Source organism: Macaca mulatta, chromosome 3, assembly GCF_049350105.2.
Source record: "Macaca mulatta isolate MMU2019108-1 chromosome 3, T2T-MMU8v2.0, whole genome shotgun sequence".
Taxonomy (NCBI): Eukaryota; Metazoa; Chordata; class Mammalia; order Primates; family Cercopithecidae; genus Macaca; species Macaca mulatta.
This window is the reverse complement of record NC_133408.1, coordinates 167,208,583-167,228,006: the sequence shown is the minus strand read 5'-3', so window position 1 is coordinate 167,228,006 and position 19,424 is coordinate 167,208,583. Positions and strand designations below refer to the sequence as shown.

The 19,424-nt window shown below is 34.7% G+C and overlaps 1 protein-coding gene across 24 annotated transcripts in view; it reads left to right on the top strand.

Annotated features, from left to right (window-relative positions):
* The window catches only part of ZNF800 (zinc finger protein 800), a 52,480-nt gene that overhangs the window by 14,292 nt on the left and 18,764 nt on the right, over positions 1–19,424 (top strand). For 10 of the 24 annotated variants that reach the window (XM_077997227.1, XM_077997233.1, XM_077997230.1 and 7 more), the window contains 3 exons: positions 1,402–1,545; positions 3,667–5,359; positions 6,897–8,676. In XM_077997227.1, coding sequence (XP_077853353.1) covers positions 1,402–1,545; positions 3,667–5,359; position 6,897 — 1,838 coding nt within the window. In that variant the 3' untranslated portion in view covers positions 6,898–8,676. Of the gene's footprint in view, positions 1–1,401; positions 1,546–3,666; positions 5,360–6,896; positions 8,677–19,424 lie in introns of those variants that run through there. The other 14 variants (XR_013415507.1, XM_015134845.3, XM_077997222.1 and 11 more) reach the window with 5 other exon arrangements.

The following is a 19,424-nucleotide window of genomic DNA, read 5'->3' as shown; positions in this document are numbered from 1 at the left end:
TCTCTCCCCCACCCCGTGTGTGTATGTTGGGGTAGGGGAAATGATTTATCATCGTTTTCAAAATGATAAAATACACTTCAAAGATTAAATGTAAACAGATTGCAAAAGATTGAATCTGAGCTATTTAACTTTTATAGACCCTATTATATTAATTATTCTTCTAAGATAGTTGATACTCTTTAGTAGTCCCAGTGCTTATTAAATGGTTAAATGCTTCTTAAATGACACAACACTTTGCACCTCGACAGTCTTAAGGGTATTTTTCAGGGTACTTGGGTCTTTTCCTGTTCAAGTCAATATATTGTCATTTAAAAAAATTTTTAATTTGAGGAAAGTAAAGGTACATTAATTAGTAAAGTACTGCAGATCAGTTTTGCCACCTTACCTGTGGCAAAGAGCTGTAGGAAAATAGTGACTAAGGACCTTTCGTTTGTATTTTATTTCTGATGGATGTTTTTATTTTAAAGATCGGGTGCTTTTTGCCATTTATTTTTTCTCTGCCTAAAGATATTCTTTCATAGTACTTAGATTCCATAGATTAATAGCGTTTCTTCAACAAATAGTTTTTGAGCATGGTAAGAACTGAATATGTTACACTTGTAAATAAGGCTTATTCTTGGCTGCTTTGGAGTGTATAATCTATAGAGAAGATAGGCATTAAACTAGTGATTATGTCAATAATTAATTGTAATTGGGGTGTTTTAAGGGAGAAAGGCTTTGAATGAATTTATGGTGCTGTCAAGAGGCGTAAGCAAAGTTCAAAATTATGTCTCACTATGGACAAAGATTCTCTACTCTGTAGAGAATCATGTTAAATAGCCATAATCCCATGTTGGCCCAGAACCTGAAGTAATTTGAACTGAATTTAAAAAGAAAAGTCACAGGCAATCCCGTCATACAGTTTTGACTTTCTTTAAGGAATCAGGGGAAAATGTATTGAAAAACTCCTTGCTTACTTCCTTATACAGAAAAGAGCTTGAAAGAACCAGCCAAAAAGTTTGCCAGGGAATAATGGGGGAACATTTAATTTTTCTGCCCTACTCCAAATCTATTAAATCAGAACCTCTAGGGGAGGGCTGTGCACATCTTTATTCCCAGCTCATTGTAATGATTAACCTCATGTCGGAACCACTGCCTTGGGATATATCAAGAATTAATTGGCTGCTGAAGTGGGAACGAAGCATCAATTTTAGTTGTCCTGATTTCCAAATGATAGTAGAGTTTTGCTTAGAATTTAGTCTATAACGTAGTTCTAAATATACTGTGGTAGAAATTGGCAATGCCTATATTTTGTTTTTAAAGAGTAACTGCACTTTTGGTCTGTCAACAGTGTAGTCCAGTTTAAAAGTGCATGTTAAAGTTACCTTTTGTGTTAAGTTTTTCTTTTCTTTTTTCTCTCAGGAACTAAACAACTTAAGCATATTTTATTAAAAGATGTGGACACTATTTTTGAATGTAAGTTATGCCGCAGTCTCTTCAGAGGATTACCAAATTTAATTACCCATAAAAAATTCTACTGCCCACCAAGTCTCCAGATGGATGACAGTAAGTTTTTTTCATATATTCAGTTATGCATTTTGCAGCTAAGTATTCTTATACTGCAACTATACATTTGCATTAAAATGGTATCTAGTTACTGATAATTTGATAATGATGTCTAGTTACAGATAATTTTTAGGTGGAGATGGAGAATAAAATTAAATACTTGACTCAATGTTACATTCAGTTTCTTAGGTACTTTCATATCAATACTTTCCACTTGGGTTTTCCTAAAGATGACATTTAAGAGATTAGATTTAAGAGGATATTTATTTGTATTAAAATATTGGATATTGTTTTAGAATGTTTATATGGGCCATAAATAGATATTTCTTTTTACTCCCTTTTTCTTTAACAACTTGCAACCAGATGTGATTGATCACTTATTTAGATTTCCCTTAAGTAAATGAGAAAGTTGGGAATAAAGAACAAAGAATGAGGTAAATTTGTTCATTTCTTGGGAATGGTGGAGAGCATCAAAAAGTCTTTATTAATCTTCCTAGTGTTTTCTAGGTCTTGATTTGAAGATCAGTTTTGTTCTCAGAAAAATTTATATAAGTCATTTTCTCAGAAATTACATTATGTTACAGGCTAACTTGAGATCCAGTATAACTTTATGTGATAAAGGCAGATAGCAGACTAATATAAAGTCTTTCTGGAATCGAATGTTTGTTTTGAATGCAGTATATTGTCTTTGTGTGATTAAGCTGGCAATATGTCTGATGGTATTTTTTTTCTTTAAAGAATTAATGTAAATTAAAATTCAGTATTGGGTTACCTTATTATTTCTTGTTTAGGGATTTAACTCTTTGTTGACTCACAAAATATAGAACTTACTTTGTCAGTCTGATACCATAGATGCATTGTGGATTCTGTGCATTTTTCAACATAACCGTTTTGGGATCGGTATGAAATGCAATCTCCAAATAAGTATGGCTTTAATTGTAATGAAGCTGGCTTAAAGTATATTACAGAGCATTGATTAAATAAAAATTTTATATTTACCTGGAAATTTTTCCTACTACTATTTGATCTTTCTATTCTCTCATTGAGATATAAATTAAAAAGCAGTCTGTAGAGATTCATTCCAAATCTAAACTTTAAATTAAAATACTAGTAGAAAATTAGTTTGTCTTTAGGTAGTTATTTATTTTTTAGTTGTAGAGTTAACTTATAGAGTGAAATGGATAAATGGATTTGCTAGATTATTGTGCACTTGTCTTGGCAATACTCATTCTAGAAATACTTTTGTGAAAGTATTTTTCTTATAGACACGACTTTATTCATCTTAAAAAGCAGATGATAGATTAGAAGAGCTATAATGAATCACTTCCTGATTGGTATAGATACCAGATTTGGTACTAAATTTGTAGCTAGATTTTAGAGTAGTAATACGTGGAACCCTAACCAGTGTTAGACAACTCTGTTACGATAGGATAGTTGATTGCCTATAGAGGGTGTAATTATTGTACAAGGAAATAAAATTACCTATGGTTTTTAAATAAATCTGTATAGTTTTTAATCATTTGTTTTAGTAAAATTGTGTCATGTTAAGAAGACGTGTAATAGGACTGAGTTTAGCAAATACTTCTACACATCATCCCATTTATGTTTATGTATTTTATTACAAATCTTTCATTTTCATAAGATGCTCAAATAGATTAGATTAGACTATTATGGATTAAGCTAATAGGAGTGCTGTTATGTTTTCTAAAAAATACCATTTTTGGTTATGTAGTAACATTTTTATGCTGTTTTATCAATCTTGAGTTATGAGAATTTGAGTTGCCTTTGCTAGTCTAAAACGTTCAGACTAAATATGAAATATCATTATTTAGGACACTTAAGTGCTTATATATTTTATATTAAGTGCATTTGAAGCAAAAGTAGTCCTTCAGATTATATATGTTCCTTAACATTTTTGTGTATCATGATGAGAATTTAAATTAAAGGAAATTTTAGTTTAATACTAGTTTTTGTCTTTGTAGAATATTGAAAAGTAGATAATGCTCTTATAAAAATAAACTGGTAATATAATAGATTCTGAGAGGTTCATATATCTTAAAATATTAGAGGGCTAGAGCAGGCTAATTACTTCAGATTAAAATGTTGTTTTTTCCTTAACAGACCTTCCTGATGTAAATGATAAACAAAGCCAAGCCATAAATGATCTCCTAGAAGCCATATATCCAAGTGTGGACAAACGAGAATATATTATTAAGCTAGAACCCATAGAAACTAATCAAAATGCAGTGTTTCAATATATTTCGAGGACTGATAATCCTATTGAAGTCACAGAGTCAAGCAGTACTCCTGAACAAACCGAAGTTCAAATACAGGAAGCTAGCACTGAACAGTCAAAAACAGTACCGGTTACAGATACAGAGGTGGAAACTGTAGAGCCCCCTCCTGTTGAGATTGTTACAGATGAAGTTGCACCTACATGTGATGAACAACCTCAGGAGTCGCAGGCTGACTTGGAAACTTCTGACAATTCTGATTTTGGTCACCAGTTGATATGTTGTCTTTGTAGAAAAGAATTCAATTCTAGACGAGGTGTTCGCCGTCACATTCGAAAAGTACACAAGAAAAAGATGGAAGAACTAAAAAAGTACATTGAAACACGAAAGAATCCAAACCAGTCCTCTAAAGGACGCAGTAAGAATGTTCTAGTTCCATTAAGTAGGAGTTGTCCAGTATGTTGTAAATCATTTGCTACAAAAGCGAATGTAAGGAGGCATTTTGATGAAGTTCATAGAGGACTAAGGAGGGATTCAATTACTCCTGATATAGCAACAAAGCCTGGGCAACCTTTGTTCCTGGATTCTATTTCTCCTAAAAAATCTTTTAAGACTCGAAAACAAAAGTCGTCTTCAAAGGCTGAATACAATTTAACTGCATGCAAATGCCTCCTTTGCAAGAGGAAATATAGTTCACAAATAATGCTTAAAAGACATATGCAAATTGTCCACAAGATAACTCTTTCTGGAACAAACTCTAAAAGAGAGAAAGGCCCTAATAATACTGCCAACAGTTCAGAAATAAAAGTTAAAGTTGAACCAGCAGATTCTGTAGAATCTTCACCCCCTTCCATTACCCATTCTCCACAGAATGAATTAAAGGGAACAAATCATTCAAATGAAAAAAAGAACACACCGGCAGCACAGAAAAATAAAGTTAAACAAGACTCTGAAAGCCCTAAATCAACTAGTCCGTCGGCTGCAGGTGGCCAGCAAAAAACCAGGAAACCAAAACTTTCAGCTGGCTTTGACTTTAAGCAACTTTACTGTAAACTTTGTAAACGTCAGTTTACTTCCAAACAGAACTTGACTAAACACATCGAGTTGCACACAGATGGAAATAACATTTATGTTAAATTCTACAAGTGTCCTCTTTGCACTTATGAAACTCGTCGGAAGCGCGATGTGATACGACATATAACTGTGGTTCATAAAAAGTCATCTCGTTATCTTGGGAAAATAACAGCCAGCTTAGAGATCAGAGCTATAAAAAAGCCTATTGATTTTGTTCTAAATAAAGTGGCAAAAAGAGGCCCTTCGAGGGACGAAGCAAAACATAGTGATTCAAAACATGATGGCACTTCTAACTCTCCTAGTAAAAAGTATGAAGTAGCTGACGTCGGTATTGAAGTAAAAGTCACAAAAAACTTTTCTCTTCACAGATGCAATAAATGTGGAAAGGCATTTGCCAAAAAGACTTATCTTGAACATCATAAGAAAACTCATAAGGCAAATGCTTCCAATTCACCTGAAGGAAACAAAACCAAAGGCCGAAGTACAAGATCTAAGGCTCTTGTCTGGTGAGGAACAGTTACAGAGTTTTGCTTTTTTCCCCCCATCGAACTAAAAAAAAAAATCATTTGACCATAATTTATAGCTGGTTCCATTTTAACACGTTTGCTTCCATATATCTCATGGCAATGGGAACTGCAAGAGTAATGTGCATATTGCATTTACCTCTTCAGTGACCTTTATTCCAGTGGCTTGGGAACAAAAGTTAACTTCAGAACTTATCTTCCACAGGACAATGCAATTAGTTATAGGTAGATGGCACAGGGTCAGTGCTTTCCTTTTAATGTTGTAAAATATATACATTTATATTGGCTTATGTTTACAATAGAAGTCTTCTGTTTAACTAACTTTGCACAGGTTTAATTTGATTCAGTGACTTAGTCTACTAATTAATGAATTGTAGGAAAGTTAAATATATTAGAATGAACTTGTGAAGGCGATAATTATAGGAAAAAATATTTTGAGGCACTGTAATTATTGTAAAAATTAATCTGTGACGGCTAAATAAAGTGCTGCACTCAGAAAAAAAATCCCCAAATTGAATTAAAAATGATTAGCATTTATCATTTACTTTTAACATAGTGCTTCCAGGCAAAGGGGGAAAGTTGGTAAATAGAAGTTTGGATTTTTTTTCCTTCTCCTTGGGAGTGTGTGTTAGTTACTGTTTTTTAGTTTTGATCTATGGAAACAATGCTTATTTAGGTTTCAGATGCTCTTATTTTTCCCTCTCTTTTTTAATAAACTTTTTGGTGATAATTTTAACATAGTTAATATTGTTAACTAGGGTTTTTTTGTGGTTGTGCATTGTAAGAAAAGTAAAATTAAAATTCATATTTGGAAGAAAGAAAAATACTGCTTTTTTTTTTTTTTTTTTTTTTTTTGAGATGGAGTATTCCTCTTGTTGCCCAGGCTGGAGTGCAGTGGTGCGATCTCGGCTCACTGCCTCCTCCGCCTCCTGGGTTCAAGCAATTCTCCTGCCTCAGCCTCCCAAGTAGCTGGGATTACAGGCATGAGCCACCAGGCCTGGCTAATTTTGTATTTTTAGTGGAGATGGGGTTTCATCGTGTTGGTCAGGCTGATCTCAAACTCCTGACCTCAGGTGATCTGCCCACCTCAGCCTCCCAAAGTGCTGGGGTTACAGGCATGAGCCACCCCACCCTGCCAAAAAATACTACTTTAAAGAAGTTTTGGAACAAACGGAGATTTTTAAAAAATGCAATATAAAATGAGTAGACTCGCTATACTTGTTTTCGCAAGTCTATATATATTTTAAAAGTTCACCTTCTGTACCTGTGTCCCTTGTATTAAGGCATTTAATGTATTTAATGAGTATTAAATTAGTTTCAGATTCAGGTTCTAAAGCAAAATACTAGTTTGAGTGCTGTGTAGGTCAAATGTTGTGGTTTGATTATCACACATTTTTTTATCTGTGTGGAAAACTTGAGGTGAAACCATCTTTTAGAAGTAATTTACTGTTGCGTAATTTTAAAAACAAGGTTTTATTAGTAAACTCAAAAGTGTTCATTTATTCCCATTTCTCCTCAGATAACTTCAAGTGATGTACGAAAAGGTTTGGAGTTCATTTTTGTGGAAAGACTTTAAATTGGTGTTAGAACCACTAAACATCTTCAAATGGTACTAAGAGGAAAAAACAGAGAAACATTTTTCTAAATATTCAACTATAACTGCTGTTTTCTGACTAAAATATAACCATCTAACCACTTGTTTCTAAGGCACTGCCTATTCCAGCACTTTCAAGTAGCTGTGACATTACATGTTGTCATCACAGTCCATCAGCTAACCGCCCTTGACCTTGTGCATTTGGTCTACAGTTTCTACAAAAATGTTACAAATTTTGTTCTCTAAACAATTTGTTGATTAAGTGATCAACAACCTGAAGAAAATATCAATTTTTAATTGACAAAGACTTTATATCTTAGTGATTTTAGTTTTATTTCACTTTATTTGGCAACATTTTCATCTGAATTGTATAGATATATGATTTTCTAGTGAGTATATGTTAGGAACAAAAGACAAAATAGTATCAGCACATTATAAATATTTAGCTTACTAAATATTTGTAATTATTTTTACATCCATTTATTTCTAGCTTGTTCTCCAGCACTTAAGTGTTTGAAAGTTTCATCCTAAAATATATACTACAGGAAAGTTCCAGTTCATTTTCATGCATGGATTATTATTACATTTTTCACTTGTAAATGTAGGTTTTTATGAAAATTAAACATTCCCCTATTTTTCTTTAAATTTTATACAAAGCACTTTAATGATAGATGCAACCTTATTTTTCAGTTCCTATTTTTTTAAAGACCACACATTTACTAATGTTAATATAAAGGTAATAAATAGCTTACTGATATTTTATGGATGCAGACAATCCATGCACAACCACTTCTTATGATACTAGTTTATTTCCTTAAATATTGCTACAAAAGGAAGATGCGGGTGTAAGCCCTGATTTTTTTTTCTCCCAAGAAAAATCTTAAAGGACCACTTTAGATAATATTTGATTCCTACTGTAAAATTTAGAAAATGATTAATTCTTGTCCATTTTTGTAATCAAGATTTTAGGAAAAACAGAAATACATCTATCTTTATGAAATTTTGGGCAGGTTTTTGTGTATCAATATTTTGTACTTTTTAGGGAATATTTTATTTTTTAGTTATTTGTGTCAAATTATAATTATAAAAGGTACAGCAGAAAATATACCATGTTTTTATATAGGTTCACACCTGTACTTAGGAGGGACCCTGTCCATCTATATACTTTTTGTATAAAATTTTAAAATGTTAAAGATCCACAAGATCTTAATAAAATGATTCTATAGCTAGAAAAACATTTACCTTCCCAGTGCTTTGCACTAAAATATACTGTGAAAGGAAACTAGAAAGACTGTAACTATTGCTGGAAATGTTCTATATTGAATGTACATGCTCTTGTTGGAAAAATGTACTATATGTGATGGAAATAAACCAGACTCGAAGTTATTTCAGCTAAATGTGCTTCAGCAAAGGTGCATTGGTTGAAACTTAAATGTTTTATTATCAAATTTAAACTTATTCAGTGACTATGAGCAGCTACACTTGAATTATATTCTGATAGTTTTATTTCTAAGAAATAGAGTAATAATTTCTCTTTAATTTAAAAACGGATTTACTTTCCAACATATTGAAAATTTGTACTTATAGATCTAACTTTAATAACTAATAGTATAATATATTTAGGGAACTAAATGTGTAGGTGGGTATTTCATTTATAAGCCATCTTCATTAGTTGCACATTATTAAACCTATATGTTTGACTTTTGCAAGGTGTTATCTTTTATGCATTCCTACACACAAGACATATTCCAAAGATATTTTCCAGATAAATGCGGATAACCCCTGAAAAGATATGAGGATTCCTAAAAGGCTTGGGGTTGCTCTTTGCAGCATCCTCTCATTTGTATGCCAGCCTTTTCCTCTCTGCTTGCTTGTTAAATACTATAGAGAAGAAAGAAAAATTGATGTTGGAGGTGGGGAGCCCATTGCTAGAATTCCCTTACTCTACCCACCTGTTTCTACAGGACCATTCACAGTATGTCGCCTCTGTAGTAATTCTGGGGCCACAGAATAGGAATCTACAGGAGGAAATAAATGAGAGTTCTAGGGCTGTCAAAAGATTTCATCTGGGTCATGTAGGAAAAATAGCACTGTGTCAGTACTTGCCTAAATTAGAGAGATTGGAAACATCATAATAGCTGGATTAATTGATAATGGCATATGTAAGAGAAGCTGAACTAGGACCAGTTTAGAAAGGTAGAACAAACAAGTGGCCAGAAAGTATTGTTCTTTGTATTCCTTTCTGGTCTTCATCCTTCCTGATTTGACTTGAGCTCTGTCGTTTCAGGGGCTCAGGCTTAAGGCTCTTGAGAAGAGGCCTAAGAAGTTTGTGCGGGAAGCTTTTCTGCATGTAGGCTACGTAAACACATATTTAGGTGACTTTTTATTGTTATAGTGAGGATTAAAGCACACAAAGAGCCATCATAAACTGCTTATTTTATATAAGACCTATCTGGCTATAAATTATATCTACCTTTGCTGCTATTTGATCAGTTAAGAGTTTTCCTATAGAATTCAACTTACCATCCTTCCTAAAGATGCCTTCCATTCCTAAGTGTGGTGGAAGAGGAGAGACAACAGGTGTAGGTTGCACTTCAACTTCATAAGTTTGAATAGTACAAATGAGAGCTGAAGTATAGCTGACATTGGGCAGATGTTCACTAGACATACCTTGAATACACAACAACCATTTTTTTTGTTTGTTTATGTCTCCATTCCCTCCCCCTCCCCTTTACTCTTTAAGAAGAAAATCTTGGAAGAATGTATGCATTACCCATTCTTAGGTTTTAGTTTTTTGCCTAGTTTTGTATATATGAATTAAGTTTTTGGTTGACACAGGTTGCTTTAGTTGTTGAAATGTACCTTCACATTTTTTAGGAACATATTATATTACTTTATGGTCAATAAATAGTCTGTTGTACTTAGTTTGCATTAAAGAGCCTATGGATGCAGTAGTGGGGAGTTAATGATTTTGCTATGGCATGAGGCTGTGGGTATAGAAAGAGGAGTTTCCCTATAGGTGTTATGGCAGATACATGTGGAGATAGGTACAAGTGGCTATCATTTCCTGTTGTGAAGTTGCAAAAGATCTCTTCAAACAGCGTGACTTCTGAAAATGAGATAGAGATGCTTCAAAAATTTTGGAAATTATGTTTCCAGGTTTCCTGCAGTGACCCATTGAAGTATTCTAGATCCCTAGTTTGGAGTTGGAGAAGTTATTTTTCTAATGGAATCCATAGATTATCAGGATTATGATTTAGCCATGGCTTTCAGTTGATCTGAAGCCAAGCTCTAAGATATATGCGGCAGGATATTGGCTGTGCTGTTAGACAAAATCCTTCTGTACTCTGTGCTATCCTTTCGTCTCTTTGACTTTAAGAGCTAAAGGGATCCTTGATAAAATTGAAAAGGAATAAGGATCAGCAATTTCAGGAATAGCTGTTCTGTGGTTTTTTAAGGCGTTAAACACATGGTAGAATGCAGATTAAAAACATGTCTCACTTAAAACCTACAATTATTTTGGCTTTTCTAACTAACTTTCCGGATTCATTTCTCTCCTCCTAATTTGTTTCTATACCCTATTCCTCTGAGCTTCCAGCTCCTACGTTGCCTTTATTTCTTCTAGTTTAGTGGAAATCATTAGTACCAAGATAGCTAAAGTGTCTTTTGGAAGGGTAAGAGCGTGGAAAATGCAGCTCATTTCCTCCTGAATCGTTATTGCTCCATACCAAATTTGGGAGGCTTATTATTTTCAAGCCTCTTCCTCTACATATTTGCACCACTACAACACCACAAACAAAAAGGGACCTAGCATACCATAGGTGCATCTGCTTGAGAAAATGCCCGAAGTTGGAGGTTTTGATGTTTGTGTCCACTCAGCAGAATTAATTTACTTGATTGTCCATTTTTGATGTCAGGGACTGTCTTGATAATTTTGTATGGTGCCTAGCACATTTTCATCTATACCAAGACACTTTAAATAAATATTTGATAATGGCATTAAGGCAAGGAAGCCTTTTCCATCCTAAATTTTACTATCATGTATTTTGAGACTTCGAGTCTTAAAATTTTATCATCTCAATATTGATGAATTTCACTTATTTTTAGGAAATTTTACCAGTGTTAAGTGTTTATAAAAAAGAAAGATAATTCTTAGTAATAGCTAATAATAATGAATATTTATGGTGTGCTTGTTATATGCCAAGCACTCTGCTAAATCTACACACGTAATGTCCCTAATCCTACCAACAACTCTATGAAGTAAAACCTATTCTTTCATTATCCCTATTTTATGGAACAGAAAATAGAAACTTAGAAAAGTTCAGTGATTTATTAGGTTCACATAGCTGGTAAGAAACTTACACTAGATCTGACAAAACCTGTGCCCTTAGTGCAACCTTACATTTGCACATTTTAGTATTTGCAAAGCACATTTACTACATTATCATTTTGTCAGCTTAATGTAATGATCTGGAATTTTAGTTGGTGAAATTTTTGGATCCATAAATTATTTCCTCTGTGAGACCTTGTGCAAGTTTACTTAAACCTTCCATGCCTTAGTTACCTATAAGGGGGATTATAGTTACCTATAATGGGGCTATTATTTCTTATTTTATAGGTTTTTCTGAGGATAAAATGAAAAATACCTATAATGCACTTAGAATAGTTTCTGGCATATCACAATAAATGTTATATAATATTGCTGTAAGTGACTTGCACAACATATTCAAGTATGGATTTTTTTACCTATTTAATTGTGCATAGAAATTTATGCATTAGATGAGAGAATTTTATTGCTACACATTCAGTTTTATCTGCTGGTTTTGTATTTAATTGGGACAGTGAAGGCAACCAACTATATTATTTGCTGCTAATTCTCTTCTAGTCAGATACTAGTAGTTTATCATTCTCATACATTTTTCATTTACTTTGAAAAAGACATTAGGGAGTTTTAAGCACATTGATTTTAAGTTAGGCTTTGTTTTTATGGTTTCTCCCCAGAATAATACATATGTCTCAACATTTGCATTAGTTATTTGTCTCATCACACAACTGTTTTACTTTTGGTCATGTGTAGGATACTGACATGAAGCAAATATTAATTGGATAACATGCTAAAATATTTTGATGAAACAAAACTTGTAGCAATGTAGTACTGCTTGAAAGGAAGCATTCAATTATGGAAATAAAAGGTTCTTCAGGAGAGCACGATTTGGGCTGAATCAGAAATTTCTTTGGTGAATGTGTCATGAAAAGATAAAAAGAGAATAGCAATTATTAAAAGTCCTGTCGATGGTTGTCATTTGTGGCAGTACTCCACATTTTAGCTAAGGCCCTAGTACTGTTACATTATCTGCTGAGAGAGTTTACTCTCACACCTGACTGTTTTTGATCTGGCTTTTTAAATGATAAGGTGATGATTTTAGAAATGTTAGTGTTCAGGGACTAGTATAATTTGCATCTCCAGAGAACCTTTGAGTCCCTAGATTTGGATGACTCTTCACATCTTGAACTTCAGATCAAATGCTGGTATTCTTATACCTGTGCAGCTTCTTTATGTTTCTGATACTCAAGTGCTTGTGTCAGGTAGCGAGAACATATTCCTGGGATGCAAAACATTGTAATGTTTAAACAGTAGAATGTTGTGATTGAAAAAATAGCCAAAATAAACAAAACAACCTGTCTTTGGATGCTTGAGCATCCTATCTGGCTGTCCTGCTCTGTATAATCTGGCAACATTTTCAGTACAAGAGTATGTAATGATGTTGTGTTCAGATGAAATGAACCTTAGGTGCATTTAGCTTTCATTACAAGTTAGGTTTTGAAAATTGGATTTTAATCCCATCTGTTTGTGGGACTGTCCTGAAAATAAATTAGCTCTGAGAAATAGAACTGTGGCTTTTAGTCAGACTTTCCCAGCTGTGCAAAAGTGTTTTTAAAAACAGTTGAAACTCTTCTTACTTTGGTGTACCTGAACCCTAAAGTACCTGCTAGTTGTGACTAGTAGCTTTTATTTTAGATGGACAGAAAAAGCAAAGAATACTTTTCTTCTAAGAAAAAAAATAGTGAAGCATTAGGAACATAGTGTGCACAAATGATTGAATTACCTGAACCACCCAGGACTTTTAGGGAAATAATTTTTATGTAGTTTCCTTCAGTTTTGACATAGAAGTTGTTAGGGAGGAAGATGTTAGGGTAGTTTTATATAAACTTCTGTAGGAGAGTAGCCATGTTATTTGCATGCCTCTTGCTTATTAGATATATATCAAATTCCTTGTGATGCAGTGCACTGGGCATTTGTAGATGTTTGAGAATTTTTTAGCCTCATTCTCCTTTCTTTGTGTAGGTAGGCTTTGAGAGGATGATAGGGTAATGAGGCCCACAGAGATAAACAAGAACACATTTAGTGAAACTTAACAAATAATTTTCCGGACTTAGAAGTTATACTTTCCACAAAACGTCTTCCCAATTTTCCGATTTTTCCTTTCTTTACCTGGCCATCTTGACTAATCAGCTATTGTTTATTGTGATTCTAAGAGAACAACTTCACTTACTTCCCATAAAATTCGGCCACAAACAGATTTACACATACATATGGGCAAGAAATTTTTAAAGGAGTTTTTGGTTTTGTTTTGGTTTTGTTTATTTAACTGCCCTGGATATCTTTTTAATTTCAAAGTGCACAATTGTAATGGTAGGAGGTGTTAATTTTTAAGGTTCAGGATAGAGGCCCTTCTCTCTAGAACAGTTAACTAGGGGTAAGTAACACTGTTCAAACCACAAATGCTGCAAGATGGAAGTCAGACCTACAATACTTGGATTGCCAGCCACCATCCAGCTTGCCATGTCATCTAATTGGAGGTGTGTGAGTGCATATGTACCCATATATACAAATGTTATGTTATGCTCTTTTTTTGAGTTGCAAGCACAGAATTTTACTTGGTAGCTTCTAAGGGGAGTTTTATTAGAAGACTTTATTTGGGATAATATGGGAGATGTGAGTGACCAGGCCTTATAGGAATCCAAGGGTAATTGTACAACTTGGCTTCACCATTCAGATTTCAACTAGGTAGGTGTTACAGAAATTAGAAAAAAAATCAATGCAACTCTAGTGTCTGGATGTTGCCCTCGAGCAGCAGAAGTATTGCTTCTCTGCTGCTATTAGTCCTTTTCAGACTGCTTTATTATTTTTTTTAAATGAATTACCTCACCCTGTGTCTTCTCGATATGGTCGTAACTGCCTCGTTCTGTCCTCTGCTCTATGTCTTTCAGCTACTTTCCCCTTCTGTACAGCTTGAGTTCAGTCTCCTATAAGAGGAAATCTAATTAGTCCAGTTAGAGACATTGCTTGTTGGGCAAATCTCTCATGTCGGGCCCCTTCATAGGTTGCTGGTCAATCTGTAGATTGGCTGCTCTTGGGACAGTTGCTCTCTCTTGGTCCTGTCACTTGTGATCATGGTGGCAGAGTCAGTGGCATAAAACATGGCCCTGGGCCCCATAGTAGGAATCTTTTGGTGGGAATCTTTTAAAAGACGATAGTCCTAAAATGTGATGAGCTTTCCAGTATACATGTTTTTCTTTCTTTTGAAAGATGACAGAATGAAAGGCAAGTTGTGATCTTGACTGTTATGTCCATGCAATATCAGCAGTCCTTTCCATACTGAGAAAACATCTTTTGATCAGTATCTGCCTTTCCTTTTCTAAACTGCCTGATGATTCTTTCTTTGGCTTTGTAGATTCATAGACAGCCTAAAGTTTTCACTCAGAAAGAGCTATCACATTTTTTGTAGCAGCATATTAGGCTACTGTGTCAGTTGCTGCTATTTTCCAGACATCCACAATTATGCTGCACAGTTTGAGTTGGTGATTTAGTGAATCCTCAAAGTATTGTTTCTGCTTTTCTATTTATGCTTGCCACATTTGGGCTTACTGTGCAATGGCTGCTTTATATCCTGTCATTCGTTCCTTCGATGACAGACACTATCCAGCATCCATCATATGCCTAGCATCATTCCATTCTTTTGGGGAAACAATCATACAATGGTTAAAGCACAGATTTTTTAAGAGTCAAGAAGACCTGAGTTCAAGTCCTGGCTTCTTTGCTTACTAGCTCTGTAGTGTGGGCAAGTTACCAAATCTAAGCTTCAATTTTCCTGTCTGTAAAATGATTATATTAGAAACTACCTTATAGGTATGTTTATTGTGGGAGTTTATAAAAGCTTAAATGATGTATATAATGTACTTAGCACAATACCTGGCTCAGGGAAGAGCTCAGTAAATATTGCTGTTGTAGTGATCACTGAACTTGTATCAGTTTCTTTCTGAAATACTTTCTAACACTTAGCTTCTGGTTATCTTGCTTTGCTATTTGATGTTCGTTGCCTTCTTGTTGGCAATAATCCAACCGTTAAATGAAAAGTCAAATGTAACATCTGTGATAAAGCCAAGATACACAGAAGTTTATTAAGTTAGAGCACTTTGTTATTTTATGGGCCTTTATGCTGGAGTTTGATGCCATTTTTGGTGGCACCTTTTGCTAATTATTCAAGAATTTGCTGATCTTTTATGATATTATTTTGCTTCTTCATGATTAATGTCTTATTGAACAATATGTAGTTTTGAATAGCAAACTCAGGACACTTTTTTTTTTTGTAAACATTAGGCTGTGGGTGCAGGAATGTATTTTGAGTTTACAAGCAAGAATTGTCTTCTTTGTATCACCAATGCCTCGTAGTGTACCTAGCACACAACAGTTGCTAAGAGAATGATGGAGGAAGAAAGAAGGAAAGCAGGAACAACACTTCAGTTATCTTCAGGCGTATCATTAGTCAATAGTCTGTCTTGGCTTTTACTTCTTTTCCCATCACATGATCTAATTTGTATAGCTTCTCTACATGTGAGATTCCTCTTCATTTCTGGTTACTTATGGTTTCTGTTGCCTGCCTTCATTGTGTGAACCTTCTAGATTCTGTCATTGCTACTAAGTAATAGTGACAGGTTCAAACTCATGGTATGCTACATGGACTGTATTAGTATTAGCCCATATATAATTGCATGCTATATGGGTGTGCATTTAGTGATTTTTCTTGATAATTCTTAATATTTACTTTTGTTTAATTCATACTTAATCTAATTCCATGAAATGCAGCTCACCTTTCACTTCGTGTTCCACTTCCAGATCCAAACAAAGCATGCCTACAATACTTGATTGATGGTACTTTCTCTCATTTACATAATCTTAAGAAGTGGAGTTGATTGGTTATTTCATTTATCCTTGCCTGTTTCAAACTTTTCACACTGTTCTTAAGCCTTCAGCCCCATCTTTGCTTCCTTTATAAAAGTCAGATCTTGCTTATATCATGACAAAAAGTAGAGGACATTTGTTTCTGCTCTCTTTTCACATCAGGACTATTTTTTATCTGCTGTCCCTTCTTTGGAGGAAGAGCTGTTCTTCTGTTCCAAGTCCAGCACTTCCACCCTTGCCTGTCTGCTTCACTGGACTTTCTTCCAACAACTCCTGCTCTTTACCCCTCCCCAGCTTCTGTCTCCCTGTCCACTAGCTCCTCTTCCTCAACCTACAAACATGTTCAAATTCCTTTCAGTCAAAAAATAAACTTCTGTACTACCTTGAACCTAGTTACTGCCATCTAGTCTGTCAAACTTCCATGTTCTCTCATACTACCCTGTGTTAGTACTGATTCTGTCACACTGTAATTGTTTATTTCCTTCTTTTCCTTCTACATCAGACTGTAAGCTTCTGAGAAATCTGTCTCTTGATCATGGTTGATTCACGAAAGTCCACGCTAGTTCCTAGTGCATCATAGGCATTCAGTAAATATTTTTTTGAATGAATGAATGAACAGTGCTAGAGCCATGGCTATGCCATTCACTTTGTGAACCGTCTGTAATTTTTTTCTACCCCTATATTTCAGTTGAAAGTTCACTTGAAGGTCACCACATAAATGTGAAATCTAGTGACTTCTCTCTTTACATCATGCTTGACCTCTGCAACCATTAGTGCTTACAAATTTACCTTTTCCACATATTCATGGTCACGTATAACTGGGTCACTTTGGGCCAGTTCCAGTATTGCATTCAAAAGAAGCAGACAAGCCCCAAACCTTTGGAAAGTAATGAACTTCTGTAATATTTTAGTGAAATCTTCTAATGAGATAGAAATACACAATTAAATAAAGCTCAGCAAACTTCAAATAAGTTCTCTTTACCCACCTTTTTTCCCAAATCCTTACACAGCTTGGCACCTTCAATCTCTCTTTTGTAACAGTTCACCCAAAACTTGTACACTTTTGGCCAAAAACCCCTTGTCCCTTGTCCCCTTTTTTCATATTCTATGTTTATTTTCTTCCAAGAACAGATTATTCTTTCCAGTTTAAATCACTTTAGCCTCTTTTGACTCCTTCCAACCAAGTTCTTTCCTAAACCAGTTATCTTACTCAGTATTTTAGAAGTCCAGGAGCATTGTCTTGATTTCATTTGGTTTGCCCTTACCAACTTTCTTTGCATAATTTTATTTAATCTCAATGCCTCACATCAGTGAGTTTTCCCTGACCTCCTGGGTGTCTCCCTTCTGTGTCTCTGTGGTGCCCCATTTACAACTCTCTTGAAATAATCTATTTCTATCTCTTCTCTAAGCTATACATTTCTTAAGGGTAGGGGTCCTGGCTTTTTTTTTTATACCCCTGTGTCTAGCATAGTACCTAGAACATGGTGGGTGTTGATAAATGTTTACTGGACTGATGTTTCTGTGAAATTTAATACTTTCTCTTTTGCCACTAACTTTTGTTTTGTTACTAGGTCTTCAAACATGGATTAAGGTTTCCTTAATGTCTTTTTTTCTTTTTATATACTCTTAGTGATTTCTCTATTCCCAACGTGTCACTTACCACTTCTATAAAGATGACTCCAGGTCTGTTTTCTAGTCTGGCCATTCTCCTTAAGACCATTTTTTTTCAAAGCTGCATATCAGACATCTCCACATGAATGTGTCACCGGTATCTTAAATGCAACAAAAAACTCAGTAATCCAAACTTATCTTCCTTTTAAAATTTGTTCCTCCCTATGTGCTCCTTGTCTCAGTTATTCTAACTCCTACCCTTCCGGTTACCTATGCTAGTTGGAATCCTGGCAAATGCCTTAACTTCTTTCTTTTATACTCTCCCTAATCTGTGATCAATGCCTATCCATCCTGCCTCTGCATGTTTTTCACATTTGCTTCCCCTTCCCATCTGTACTGTTAGTAGTTTTGTTATCACTTACCTTCACTATTGCAGTAGTCTCTTAACTGACCTTCTCTAATCTGTCTTCCATTGTGTTGTTAGAAATATCTTCCTAAAACACAGATCTGTTGTTACTGTATGTTCATCACTTGACTAATTTACTTATCTTTCAGGTCTCTGCCAAATGTCACTTCTAAATAAAGATAAAGTATGTCTGCCTTCCTTGTTTGTTTCATGTTCCTTTCCTACTGTCATCTAATACCATTTGTAATTATGTTTATATTTGTGCATTGATTTGTTTAATGTCTTTCTTCCCACTGGAGAGATTTATGTAAGGGACTAGGGAGAGTTATGTAGACCCTGAGGCCTAGCACAATGCTTGGGACATAGTAACACTTAAAACATATCTGTTGAATGAGTTAATGGATAATAGCAAAGTACAGGCAGTACAGGCAAACAGATACCAAGAAGCAAAGGCAGGGAAGTTACAGGGTCCTAGACTCTTACTACATTCTCACAGACCTTAATCTGTAGTTTAAAATAGTAGTGGGTTTCTCCCTTTTGCTTTTTGCATTTATTTCCCTAAAGATGAGAGTGAACAACTTAACTACTCCACACTGACACTTTAGTGAGGGCACTGTGGAACCTTTTTAACCAGAAGATGGAACCAGGCTTGATGATGATTCAATCAAAGCAGTTTTAGTGTCACACTTGTCTGATGGAGGCAATTTGTATTTCTGAGGAAATTCCAATCAAATAACAGATTACTAGATTTTTTTCCTGGTCTAAATATTATTTTTGGGCATTTCCACAAAAAGCTTTTTGGGAAAGGTAGTTCTTACACTGGGGCTTGGAATAATTGTATCTCTGTGCTTGGCCTTGGAATAATTCTGTCTCTGTTGGAATTGTGCACACGTTGAGGCCTGAGGCGTCATCTTATATAGGGCCTTCACGGTGTGGCTTTCATCTATTCAGCATCTTAGGAGAGAATCATGTTCAACACAGTTTTGCTTTAAGCTTTTTACTTGGTAACAGCAGTTTTGCCTTAAGTTCTAAAGCTTAATAACGAAACTGTGTTGAATGAGAACCTTTCCAAACGATATACTTTTCGACGTAAGCTGAGTTTGTTCATCCAAAGTCATCAAGAATAGGTTATGTTTAGAACACATGGAATGAATAAATATTAGTGAATTCATGAATATAGTTCATGGGCTAA